This window comes from Glycine max, chromosome 17, assembly GCF_000004515.6.
Source record: "Glycine max cultivar Williams 82 chromosome 17, Glycine_max_v4.0, whole genome shotgun sequence".
NCBI lineage: Eukaryota > Viridiplantae > Streptophyta > Magnoliopsida > Fabales > Fabaceae > Glycine > Glycine max.
Window position 1 is genome coordinate 39416730 of NC_038253.2, and position 13532 is coordinate 39430261.

The following is a 13532-nucleotide window of genomic DNA, read 5'->3' on the forward strand; positions in this document are numbered from 1 at the left end:
TAGAGTGTTTTCTAGATGTGTCGGTATTCAAGCCAATTTTACTAGAATAATTGATAGCAAAGGACAAAAGTCGAAATAAAATAAAAGGCAAAGACCCTTGATGTGGTCCCAGTGGGGATGGAGAAAAAAACAAATAACAGGAGCCCAAGATTGGAAACCTCATGACAAATTCCTCAATTAATCAAAAGAATCAAAGGATTTCGAAAAGAAAAAAAAAGGTGTAAGAATATATTTTTAATTCTCATAAATATAACTCTATTAAACTTTATAAATTAATTGTAGTATATCTTATATATCAACGCTACACTTGTTAGCAAAAAAGGGAGGGTAGTCTGTGCTATTTATTCAAGAGATTCAAATTTAGATGAACTTCAAATAGAATAAATTATGTAGAAATGAAAATACTAATTTTATGAGTATGTTTAGGATTTTTCAAAAAGATTAATTATTATTTTTTAGCAATGAATATCAATATCATCATAAATAATATATATTATATTTAATAGTAATATAATCTTATTTGGATATAAAATAAAATAAAGCAGAAGAATCAAAGGACATTTCACATTTGACAAACAGGAACAGTTGCTCCTCCTAAGTCCTAACCTAAACTTCTTTCCACACAACAAACATCTTCACATTCTCACCCTCCCATTCACACATCACTCACAAATCCCATTGACATTATCCCTTTCCTCAATCACAAAAAAAGCCTCTCTTATATCTCATTATTCTCCGCTTGCAATCACCAAAGGCAAAAAAAATAAAGGGGTACGTTAACGATGAAGCGCGCTTTCTCCGTCGACACCGCGGAGGATAACAAAAACAACAGGAACACGAAAAAGACAAAGCTTGATTCGGAAGAGGAAGAGGAACACGGGACACGTGGCGGCAGCGTGTACTTAGACGACAACGTTTTGTTCGAGGTGCTGAAGCACGTGGACGCGCGGTCGTTGGCGATGGCGGGGTGCGTGAGCAAGCAGTGGCAGAAGGCGGCGCGTGACGAGAGGCTATGGGAACTGATCTGCACCAAGCAGTGGGCAAACACAGGGTGCGGTGAGCAACAGCTACGATCCGTGGTCCTCGCCCTCGGAGGCTTCCGTCGTCTCCACGCGCTCTACCTCTGGCCTCTCTCCAAGCCCCACGCGCCTTCTTCTTCTTCTTCTTCTTCTTCGTGGCCTGCCATCCCGCACGTGCTTCGGTCCAAACCTCGTTGGGGCAAGGACGAGGTTCACCTCTCCCTCTCCCTACTCTCCATTCGTTACTACGAGAAGATGAATTTCCTTAACACCAAGAAAAACACATGAGACCAATAAGGATTGACACAATTTCGTACCTATAGGATGGTAAAAAGAAAAGAAAAAAATCACATGACTTTCTCGGCTTTTATGTTGTTGTTCTTTTTCGCATGGTTTCGTGTTTGGTCTTTTTTTGCAATATTTTATTTTTGGTTGCCAGATCTGCAATTGTGCTAAACTGGTAGCCTGGTTGTGTAAATTGAGAAATTAATGAATTGTCTGATATGGATGTATTATAGTTTGAAAAAGAAACATCTTAGGTTGATTAATTAATCTACGATAGCATATGAAGTGTCTGATTTAATATTTGATGAATTGAATTGAATGGGTGCATTTTGTGTGGTTTGAAAAATATTTGAGCGTTTGGATATTATTATATGTGGGTGGAAAGAGTAAAAAGAGAGATATTTGGTAATTGGTAGTATTATTATTATTCTCTAGGGAAGCGGAATGAGAATTGGGTAGTGGGAAGGGAATTGGGGAAAGTGGAGATGAGATTGAGAAGCGTGTGATTGGAGGGGATGGGGTTGTTCATTGTTGTCGTTTTGTGATGGATAGAAGGGGACAAAAGCAAAGTGCTTTGTTGTAATAAGTGTCTGGTTCTGTCTAAGTTTTTCTGGCATTATCGAATGGGTACTGCAAGTGCAAAAGCCAATTTTTTCTCAAGGGACCAGCTTTGTCGCATCTTCTGTGTTCCGTATGCTGAACCATGTTTTGGCTGGGCTTCTGAAGAGCAATTCACTGTTTTGGACCAATAGTCAACTTTTTCTTTGTTTCAGTTGTTTCCCTCTTTTCATTTTTCCCCTCTCTCTCTCTCTTGTTCTTTTTTTTACAGAATACTAACAACTTACAACTCTATTTCCTTTTCGGCCCAATTTCACACTTTTTCTGATTAACCTATTTTTTCGCTACTAATTAATAAACTGGTTGTGTTTGATCTTGAAAGGAAAGATGAAAAAAAGTAATATTTTAAAAAAGAATATATTTGATAAGAAATGAAAAAATAATATATATATATATATATATATATATATATATATATATATATATATATTATCATCTAATCATAAATTATTGTTAATAAATTTATTATATATAAGTTGTCATTATATAATGGTGTAAAAAAATTTATATGATTGCATAAACATATTTTTTAATTGCATAAAAAGTGAAAGAAAAAAACATTAATAATGACAAATAACGAATGAGATATGATAAAAACAAAGAATAATTTTTATCTTTATAGTCAGCAACTTCCTTCTCTCTTTTTTTTTTTATCCAATTTCATATGAAATATATTTTTGTGTGGGACCTGTCTTAGTTCATCCGTTCCCTTCACACACAATTTTATAAACATTCACCAAACACATCTCCCAAATGGTGAAAGAAATGAGTCTTGTGTTTTTTTATCTTCCCTCACTAATGTTCCTTCAATTTTCAACACAAACAAACTAAGGTACAAATTATTATAAGTAGGTGAAAGTCACGGTAGTGTACAAACGGTTCTCTTCGGATATATTTTTTTATTTGTACAATGGTCGAAGTTGAGACCTCATATATACTTTCCTAACTTTCGAATAAATTTATCTATAAACATAAATAGAAAAAGAAAAGACGAAAAATATTTAATTTTTTCATAAACAAAAATGAATTTATTTATCTAAAATTTTAGAGAAGTACTTAAATATTTTTAAAAAAATCAGTTAAGGTATCAAGTGCATAAATTGATTTAAACTAGCTTGTATGAGAAATTTGATTACTTCATTTTTTTTTTCTCATTTTATTCTCTTATAAGTATTTATATAAACAAACAAAGTTTCAGCACAATAGGTGGATGGTTGAGATTCATTGAGTTTGTTGACAACAGTTTAATTTCCTTATTGTGTGTTTAGAAAAGATTTTGTTGAAAAAAACAAAACACATTTTTGTGATCTGTATGTCTCGAGGGTTAGTCTCATAGCTTTCAGCTATATCTTGTTTCCAAAAAAAATTATATAAAATTTTATCTAAACAAGCCAAAAAATGTTATATATCCAAAGTTATTAATATTGGTTGTTAAAGAATTTCATTGCGAATAATAATAATAATAATAATAATAATAATAATAATAATAATAATAATAATACATTAGAGATAGTCAAATGAGTTGTTTAATTTAACGAGAGATAAAAAGAATAAAGGAATTATAAAAATGTTATAAGAATTTGATTGAAGAATATTATAACTCTAATAATGTTGTAGGAATTTGCAAAGATAAATTCGTGAGTTGTGTGCTAATTAATTCAAAACAAAATAAAAATATGGTTAAATTAATTTTTTAATTTTTTAATTTATTTTTTAGATTCAATTTGTTTTTTAGTTTTTTTATTCAATTTGATTCTTTAATTTTTAAAATTGATTCAGTTCGATCTTTTAATCTAAATAATAAGAAATCACACTTTGTGATAGTTCAAAACCGTCACTAAATGATTTTAAGTTGTCACAAAATACATATTTTCCAAAAAATGAATCAATTTTAAAAATTAAATGACCAAATTGTAGAAGCAAATAACACAAAAGGGAGGTTGAATTGTGTTTTTTAAAATTCAATTTTTTTTCTAAGACAAAAACACGTTTATCATCTAATGTAGATAAATCTAAAAACAGATAAAGAAGTTTTTAATACAACCTTTATCAAACGATAAGAAAAACAATTTGGCTATGATGAGAAAAACAGTTTGACTACAACCTCTATCATACTTTGTAAATCAAAACAAGATATAAGATCTAAAAATAAATTTAAACTCTTTTTCAATTAAAGCAATAAAAGAAAGCACGCAAAAAATTATATTGATTCATTTAAAACCCAAGACTACGTCCCGTTCATGGTAACCTACCAAGTTTCTACTAATTTATCAAAGTTACAAGTATATTTCACTGTGAGTTCTTACTCTTACACATGCAGGTTTTACCCCAAATTTGGCTTAAACACAATATTTTTTTTCCTACTAAGTCATTGTTGGCCATAAACAAATCAAATAGATTTGTTAGAGGTTTGTACAATGACTAATGTATGATCTTTTTACAAACGAATATATCACTCAATATTTTTACTTTTCTCTCTCAAGGTTTATAAGGTGTTTTGAAAGTTTTGTGTCTATAGAGAAATATACAAAGAGCTTTTTACAAGAAAGAAAGAAAGAATGATTTGAAGTAGGTTCGTGTTTTGTTTTTTCAAAGTTTCTTTTATATATAATCTTCATCTTTAAGTATTTGTTATCTCACAGCAATTAGATTCTTCATTTTGCTTTTTGTCTGAAGTCTTGAACTCATTGGAGCATTTAATGCAAGGTTCATGCTGATAGGCTAATGTGTCTTGTAGTTCAGCAAGAAAATCATTTCTTTCATCATAACATGTCCTACAACAATAGAGTGTGCCTTTAATGAGGATCAACGTCTTTTAGTCTATAGACTTCATTTATTCTTCATAGGACTTTGACAAATCCTAGGAGAATATTTTATGCATGAAATAATCTACACAGTGTTAACTAAAGTTGTTGATTGTACCACTTGAATGTTATGTCAGATTATCTTATGGATGCATCGTCTGAAAAATATGGATGCAAAGATACAAATCATGATTTGATAACATATGAGATGTAACTTTTACCATTTGTATTTATTTGAATTTTATCAAAATAATTAGGAATCATAATTTATCTTTAATACATAAGTGTCTTTTGATTTAATAAAAATTGAACAAAAAAAATAATTAAAGAACCAAATTAAACCTAAATAATAAATTAAATGAAAAAACTAATTTAACCTAAAAACATTCACATCTTCCCCTAGTAACTTGTAACCCTTGTTATAAGTTGAGTGTTTTTCGTGTTCTTTTTTTTTTAATAAGAATTAAAGTTTCAATTTTGATAACTTATTTTGATATTGAAAGTAAACATTTATTCATTTATTTAGTTTTATAAGCTAATCCAAATATATATCATGTGGATTACTGGAGTAGAACTTTAATTTTGGTTGAAGAATAACACCAAATTAAAGAATTGTATTTTAATAAGAGTTTAATTAACTGCTTCTGTTGCGTAGCAGCAAATAATAGAGAGAGAAATCAAAATCAAAAGAACCAAATAACAAATAGAATAAATGATTGTCTTAATGTGCGACAAATGCGCTGTCAAAAAAAAAAAAAAAAAAAAGGGCGACAAATGCCTCCCTTGTCATCAATGCCTGATATAACTTTTTTTATATAATTTCCAGCTAGAATAATGATCCAACCGAATATGAATATAAATTAAATTCCCCATAATGGCTATAGTTTTATGATAATCAAAGATAAAAATTCATTAAACAAGAGGATAATGGGTACAAGGCACCCTTACATCATTTGAACCCAAAGACAAATAGATTCAGAACTGTAAAAAATCCTCTCATCCCAACCTCCTATATGCTAAATTGTTAATATTCTTTTATAACCCCATAATAGAACTGATATTTGTCTATCAACTACGTCTAGACCTCCTATAATCAGCTGGTATACTGTTAACAGATAATATTGTCATAAAAAATTTAATCCCAACACCTAGATTGAGACCCGTGTAACCTCTCCCCCATGTATTATAATGGCTATAGTGATTGACATGCAGGTTGGAATATGAAAGTCTGCGATTATCTATTTATGCTCACTCTCAAGTCTCATCTAGAAATCATAAATTAATGGTTTTATATAATGAGTAGATTGGATGTTAATTGTTCATCCAAGAACCCTGCAGGTCATGTTATGATTGGTTATGTTCTTGATTTCAAGACCCTTACGTCTGATGGCCTAATATGCTCAACCTTTAATGCTTTAGTTGCACAGACTGACATACATATCTTTTTTTCATGTGTAGATTCTAATGTTAGGCTTAAGCACTTGTGGATCATGGTAGGACTTTGAAATCATAGGGGTCATATTAAAGTTGGTCTTATTCGGGTCCAAATGTGTACATTTACCTAGATGGCGTGGTGCTCTTTCGATTGACGGTTAGATCCAATCTTGATTAAGTTGGAAGGTACAAATGTAATGTGAATCACTCATTTTTTTCTAATTAAAAAAATTAATAAACTAATGATCAATATTTATCAATAAATATAAATAAAAAACAAATTCTCGGAGTTACACCTGGCCCAATGCAAATATGCAATGAGCTCGCTTTCTTTTCTGAGTTGTACAAGGCTCAAAACCAAAAGTGTTAGCTTACTCTTCTCATTAATTTTTTTTAATTACCTATTTAATTCTTATAGTTTTTAAATTTATTTATTTTATTTATTATACTTAATAAATGAATATTTTAGTCCATAAAATTTAATAAGTAAATTTTTTAATCTCTGTCTTTAATTTATTTTTTTAATTTCGTTAGTTAAAATTTTTTAACAATAAAAATCTTTTAAGAATTAAAATATATATTTTAAGAATTAAAAAATTCAATTATTAATTATAAGAACTAAAATAAATAAATTTAAAAATTATAAAAATTAAATGAATAATTAAACTTTATTTTTTTATTTCAAAATGGGAACTCGGAATCATGCTTCCACCTAGATAAGAAAAGGAGAACGTGCACGTGACTTATTTTCTGCACTGTTAAAAGCTTAACAAAACACCTACTTTGGCATAAATACGATTCCTTCAATCATAATTCAAGCGTAACGTCCAATCAAAATATAAACAACACTCTCAATTAAAGACTAGTTGAGTCAACAAGTGTGGACATCTTTACTCAACCCATCCAAACTAGACCATGATTAGGTTAACCATGAAATATTAATATTAAAATTTTTGTTTAATTTTCATCATAAGAAAAATTCTCTTAAATTAATAATAATCACGTGTTACAAATGAGATTAATATATAATTTAATAGATTAAAAAATACTATTAATCTTTGACCTAAGACGAAAAAAAAAAACTTATTAATTTTATATCTTGTTTCTACCTAAGCCATCTAACATTTAGATTAATTAAAACAAAAATATTGTTCCAACTTAACAATAATCTTAAATTTAAATTATGAATATGTAATTATATTAAATATTTAAAAAAAAGAATTTTAATTTATTCCTTGTAATAATCATATCCCACATAAATGAAATATTCTCCCGTAAAATTAGTTCTGCACAAAAAAAAAATGCAAAAGAGGTGAATGAACGTTATTAGTTTGTTAAAAAAAATTAACTTACGGGCAAATTTGTCGTAGGATTAACTAAATACTTCCTTGACTAGCTATCAAGTTTATTCCTAATATGAATTAAAAATTTTGCATTTTCAATTTTTCTAATAAAGTACAACAATCAAGTTGAAGATAAAGTTAACCTTGAACCTAGGCCCAAGGGAGCAATGGTCTAGGGTCCAGGACTACGAGAGGAAAAAAAATACTTGAACAACTACGAAAAAGGAGAAACAAAGCCTTTAATTAATTAATTGTTTTACATCAAATAAGTAATTTATGATAATTTTGAATCGCTAAAAAAATGAACCGTCAAAAAATATAATTAAATAATAATAAAATTAACATTACATCATTATTTAATGAACAAAAAGAATAATTTTAGATTCATTTGCAAATATAAAGGATTAAAATAAAAATTTTAAAACAAAAGATTAAAACTGAAAAATGTAACGGAGTAAAATGATATTTTTGCCTAAAAGTTTTAAAATATTGACCTACGAGTATAATGATTCAAAGATATAAAAAAAGATTAGCAAAAAAAAGTTTTGAAACATAATTCAATCGCTTTTTGTGTTTTCTTGCAACTAAAACCTTCTTAGGTTTTGTTTGAATAAATTGTTCAATGAACACTTAAAGTAGAAAGAAAAAGATAAAATAAAATAAATTTCTTCTATAAATTAAATTGAACTCATACTTAATCTTTTATAGATGTTCTCTTTTAACTTCTATACAAAAAGTTAAGGTGCATAAATGAATTTTAACTTATAGAAGGAAGTTGATTTTATTTTTATTTTTGTTCTCTTGTAGGTTCTCAAGAACTTATCCTTTTATTTACGTTGAAACATGTTATATAATTTTCAAACTTAAAATTTGAAAAAAGAATTATCTTCCTTGAATTCTAAGTTTGTATTTAAAGATTTGCTTCGTTTGTTAATAAAAAAAATTAAAGCGTAAAATAAAATGAAAAAATCATGAAAATATCATTGAAAGGAGTAGGGAAGGAAGGAAAAGTTGGAAAAATATTTCCTTTCTTTTGTTTGGTTACATAATAGATGGTAAATGAGCCTCGTTCAATTAGTCCAATAGGATGTAAAAATATTATAAAATTATTGATATCATGTTTAATTCTTTAAAAAAATATACAAGGATAATGGTTAAACCTTTTAATCCACTAGGATCGACCTAATGGTGGGGATTGGGGCTAAAAATAAAACTACATAAACTTCATATTTTGGACTGTACCTTGCATTGGTCTTAGTGTTTGATTTTATAGTAATAATTTCCAATCGAAAGTGTTGTGCCTTTTAGGGATAACAAGAGGTAAAGTAATATAGTATTCATCCTATACTCATGTTTGAAAAAATACTCGTACTTAGTCTTATACCTTTGTGGCTAACAATTTTAATTTTGTACCTGCTGAACACCTATATACTAGCATGTGCACTCGCTACCAACACCTTCAAAGTCATGGTAAAAAATTCTCTGATTTTAAGCAAAATTTAAATTCAATATTATTTATCAAATCTCATTTTATTTTTTATCAACTACAATATTATTTATCACCGTTTTACAATTAATTATTTCTTACAGTCCACTATCAATATATAAAAAGACAAATTCATTAAATCTATCATTTTTCATAGTTAATGTGAAATAATAATTGAATAATTCTAATTTAAAAAAAAACTTCATTTAGAAGTAACAATAATTATAAGTATTGTCAATAATATTTTAGTAGCAATTCATGTATATGAAGAAGAATATAATTTTTTATATATAATTTAATATTTTAAATAAGTATTTTTTTAAAATTTTAATTTGTATACAATATTTCAGAGCAAAAATATTTTTAACATTATTTAATAAAGTTTGATTTTTGTATTACATCATCCTATTCATTAGTATAATATTGCGATATTGTGAATTTCTATTACATTTGTAAAAATATTTTACACTGAAAATACATATAAATTAAACTCTTACCCATGTCATTAAACGGATATTTACCCTACACGTTTTTTTGGATGCACATAGAATTTGAATAGAATTGTCATTTTCTTTTTACCAAAAAAAAATTGTAACTGTTGATAGAATTGCCATCCCTAATTTACATGCTAATTCAGGTATTTATAGACAAATTATAGTGGTTGTAAATAAAGCATATCGGTTTTCAAATTTCAAATTTACATAAACCATACAAAAATAAAAAGTGCCTAATCTTGAAGGCACCGGGACTGTTTTGTTAATTTCATCGTTAGTAATCTCAATTTTCATGTTTCAAAGTACCAACTCATCTTCAAATCTTGATATCTTCATATTGACATGCATTCAAACAAAATCATTTACGATTTTGTTCTCAATCCAACTCTCTTTTCCTCGAAATCCATCATCATTTTTTTATCAAACTCTCTTCACATCAATAACTTTACCATATATATTATACCAACACAATTACAAAGAAATGGAAGCATGCATGATTCAATCAACGGGAAAGTTGTTATTTAGATCAGAGTAATTCTGACGGGCAATGTAATAAATAATTCATTCAAAATATATGTAGAAATGAATTTTTAAAAATTTATTAATGTACTTGTTAAAAATAAATTATTAGTATACTCTTCAGTTATATAACTCAACTAATGACGTAAGTTTGACCAAACTATTTTCCGAACATAAATTAGGCCATCGATTAATTTTGAAAAGGAAAATAATTCTTAAACAATTCTCAATTCTCCTACTATATGACTAACTAGTATAATTGGTAAATGGCTATGTTTCTTAAGCATATTCATAGCCATTTGATTCTCTTCACTTTCTTAATTTTTACACTTCGAAAGTTAGTTTCATGATTTTTAGCGTTAGAATATCTTATTTTCAGGAGAGAAAAAAATCCTCCTACTATATTCTCCTTTAAATTCGCCTACTACCTTTTATGGAGTGAACTCCTAGCATACATACAGGGTATTACATGATGGTTTTGCAATGGGTGAGAATTTTTCACGGAACCCTTGGGAAAAATGAATACATACATGATAATCATGTATAATGTAATTGCTTAAAAAGTTATAACCTTATTTTCATCCTTAGCGTGCAGAGTCAAAGTATATTATATGTTTTTATAGGAAAAAATTTAGATTGTGCACCCTCTTAGTCATATATTGACTGATATTCTTAGATTCTTAAATCTATTCATGCTATAACACTTGCGGTTAAGGAATTATGTATCCTCCTGATTGTATACTATCTTTGTGTTAACACACTTGAGTTGGTGATATGTCGATGAGATTTTTTGAACCGCTTATCGACCTAAAGCTCGGTGGTCGAACGATCTCCTAGCATGAGAGCATTTCGAAATCAAAGAGTTATGGCTTAGCTAGGATAAGTTGGGGTGGTAAGATTAACACTGCGATCGAAAGCCTCACTCTATACAAGTCCTCTCCCACTTGAAAGCCAAATAGTTTTATTCCATTCTTTGCAGCATCCCAAAACACGCCAATTTTTGCTATTATAACTACCTAGGGTGCCTCTTTGGGATCTCGAGAGAACGATCAAACCCTGATATATATATGCCAGAAATAAAAGATCATAAACATACTCTAGGCACAGAGAATGTTACAAGTTACGAAGTTGAATTTAGAAGCACAAAACATACACTTAAATGCTCTGGAGGAAATCTATACTGAAACAAATTAAAAAAAGACTCACTTGCACATAAGGTCAAAAAACATTACCAACATTCGTCATAAGATTATATTTTGCCCACCGCCCTATCACATGGAGCTAAAAATATATTTTGAAATTATATGCAACCCTATAAAACCACTAGGATCGGCCTTGTAAATTTATTTTTACAAACTTATATCTACTTATTTTTTTAGAAGTACCTGAGTAAAATATAATTTCAAATTTTCTTCAGCGAAAAGAAAAATAATTTCAAATTTCTTAAAATACACTCGACATATGTCTATGCAAAAATATTTTTTTAAAAAAAGTAAATAAACATTAGCAATCCTTATTTATATTTATATGCATAGAAAAATAAGGCAGTGACTAATCCATGATTAGTCTCGTTGGTAAATCAGAGAAAACACCATAAAACTAGAGATATTTTTTTATGATTAGTTGGACTTGAAACTCACGCACGCCTGATTGTTCCCGTGTTTTTCACATGCCCAAATTTCGTTGGCATCACTCAAATCACTTGCCCAACAAGTTCCTACCGCAAAACAAAATATTCCAACTGGACCCCACTTCTGTCAATCATGCATCCCACCGCTCCGATCTTCCCTTCAATTTTAAGGACACAAACAAAAACACTTCTGTCCTTTCGGTCCTTCTTCCCTACCCCATCTTTTTTAAGGTTTCCCTTTCCCCATTCCATTCTCCTCCTAATTAATTATTCAACCATTTTTTCAATTACCCAACACACACATTAATTTTCCTTCCTACAAACATTTTAATATCTTTCAGACTTAAACCCATTCCTAACAACTTTCATACAAAAAATTACTACTGTTTAACAGAAAAAAAAAAAAACACTATTTGATTGATTATCATCATCCTTCCCTTCTGTCCTGAGGTTCTTCTGCACAGTGCCAAAATTATTACTATTTTTTACCCTCAAGTAAAGGGAAATTAAACTTATATTTAAACTTAACTACAAAATAAAATTTAAAAAAAAAGTTTAAAAAAAAAAACACCACCGTTTCTCTTTCTCGGTTCTCACTTTTCTCTACTCTGTGATTCATCATCATTCATCATTCATGTTCAGTTGGCTTGATTCGAATCTCGAAACGACACCGTTTTTTATTCTCTTTTTTTTGTTTTTTGTTTCTTTCCTTCACTCGATGTTGCTAATTCCCATGCGCTTCACCACCGCGTTCCCAATCGCTTCGGTTGGTATTCTGAAGCCATTCTTCTGTTCCATCCCTGACATGTAACTCCTCACTTCCTTTCTTATCATCTCTTGCATCACTCTCAAGAACTCCGCGTTGAACATTTGCTTCCCCCGCTGCTCCACCGGCTCCGCCGGAGGCGGTGACGGCGGAGACACCGATACCGGTCGAGGTGCGCAAACTGGGTTAGACCCGGACCCGAACCCGGGGAGAGACAAACTCAGTGACGTGGCTGGATCGCAAGCAGAAGAAGCGGTTTCCATGAGATTGGGCCTGTAATGGGCCGAGGGGGAGGGGTTTGAGAGAGCGGGCAGGCTCGGATCGCTCAAATCGGAGCCCGATGGGCTGCCAGGGTTCAAATGGGCCGGGCCGACGCTTGCAGATCTTTTAAGAGGCGGACGATCGGTGACGTCGTCACTAACGGCGGAACATTTTTTTCTCTTGAGAGTGGAGTTCCAGTGGTTTTTGACGGCGTTATCGGTGCGGCCGTTGTTGAGAAGGCGAGCTATGGTGGCCCACTTGTTGCCGAACCTGGCGTGAGCCCTGACGATGGCCTCGTCCTCGTCCGGCGAGAAGGGGCGGTGGGCCACCTGCGGCGAGAGCTGGTTGCACCACCGTAAGCGGCACGATTTCCCGGATCGTCCCGGAACGGACTTGCTTATCACCGACCAGTTTCGAGGCCCGTGGGCCTGAACCAGCCTCCGCAAAGCCTCGTCCTCTTCTGGGCTCCATGGACCCTTCACCCGATCCATTTCCCTGATGATGCCGTCTTAACAATAACAAAATAGTATCATTAAAATAAAAATTGTGAAGCAGGGAAGAAGAGAGCGAGGTGGTGGTGGTGGTGTTTTGTGTTGTGGTTATGAGAAGGTTGAGGGGTTTGGAGCAGAAATAGAAAAATGTTAAAGGCGATAAGGATGACCGGATGGGCCTGTCGATGTGACCGGTTGGGGCGGTTGGCGAAGCAGTTACTTACTTGCTAGCACACAGCTGGCAAACCAACACGCGTGGGAGTTGGAGGATCCTCACGGTTACACGTATGATCACGCCATCGGTGCTGCGTTACTGTTACTGTGTTAGTTATTTTATCTTTAATCTATATCTTTAATCTTTAATCTTTAGTTTATCTATTCT

General features: G+C 31.0%; 2 protein-coding genes across 2 annotated transcripts; one reads left to right on the top strand and one right to left on the bottom strand.

Annotated features, from left to right (window-relative positions):
* Positions 1-468: 468 nt before the first annotated feature.
* Positions 469-1559, top strand: LOC100802513 (F-box protein GID2). The gene has a single exon (XM_003550269.5). It carries the CDS (start codon positions 783-785, stop codon positions 1305-1307), a length of 525 nt encoding a protein of 174 aa, XP_003550317.1. The 5' UTR covers positions 469-782; the 3' UTR covers positions 1308-1559.
* A 10643-nt stretch (positions 1560-12202) lies between these two features.
* On the bottom strand, positions 12203-13262 carry MYB70 (MYB transcription factor MYB70). Its single transcript, NM_001250764.2, has one exon. The coding sequence runs from the start codon at positions 13148-13150 to the stop codon at positions 12344-12346; it is 807 nt and encodes a 268-aa protein (NP_001237693.2). The 5' UTR covers positions 13151-13262; the 3' UTR covers positions 12203-12343.
* Positions 13263-13532: the final 270 nt, after the last annotated feature.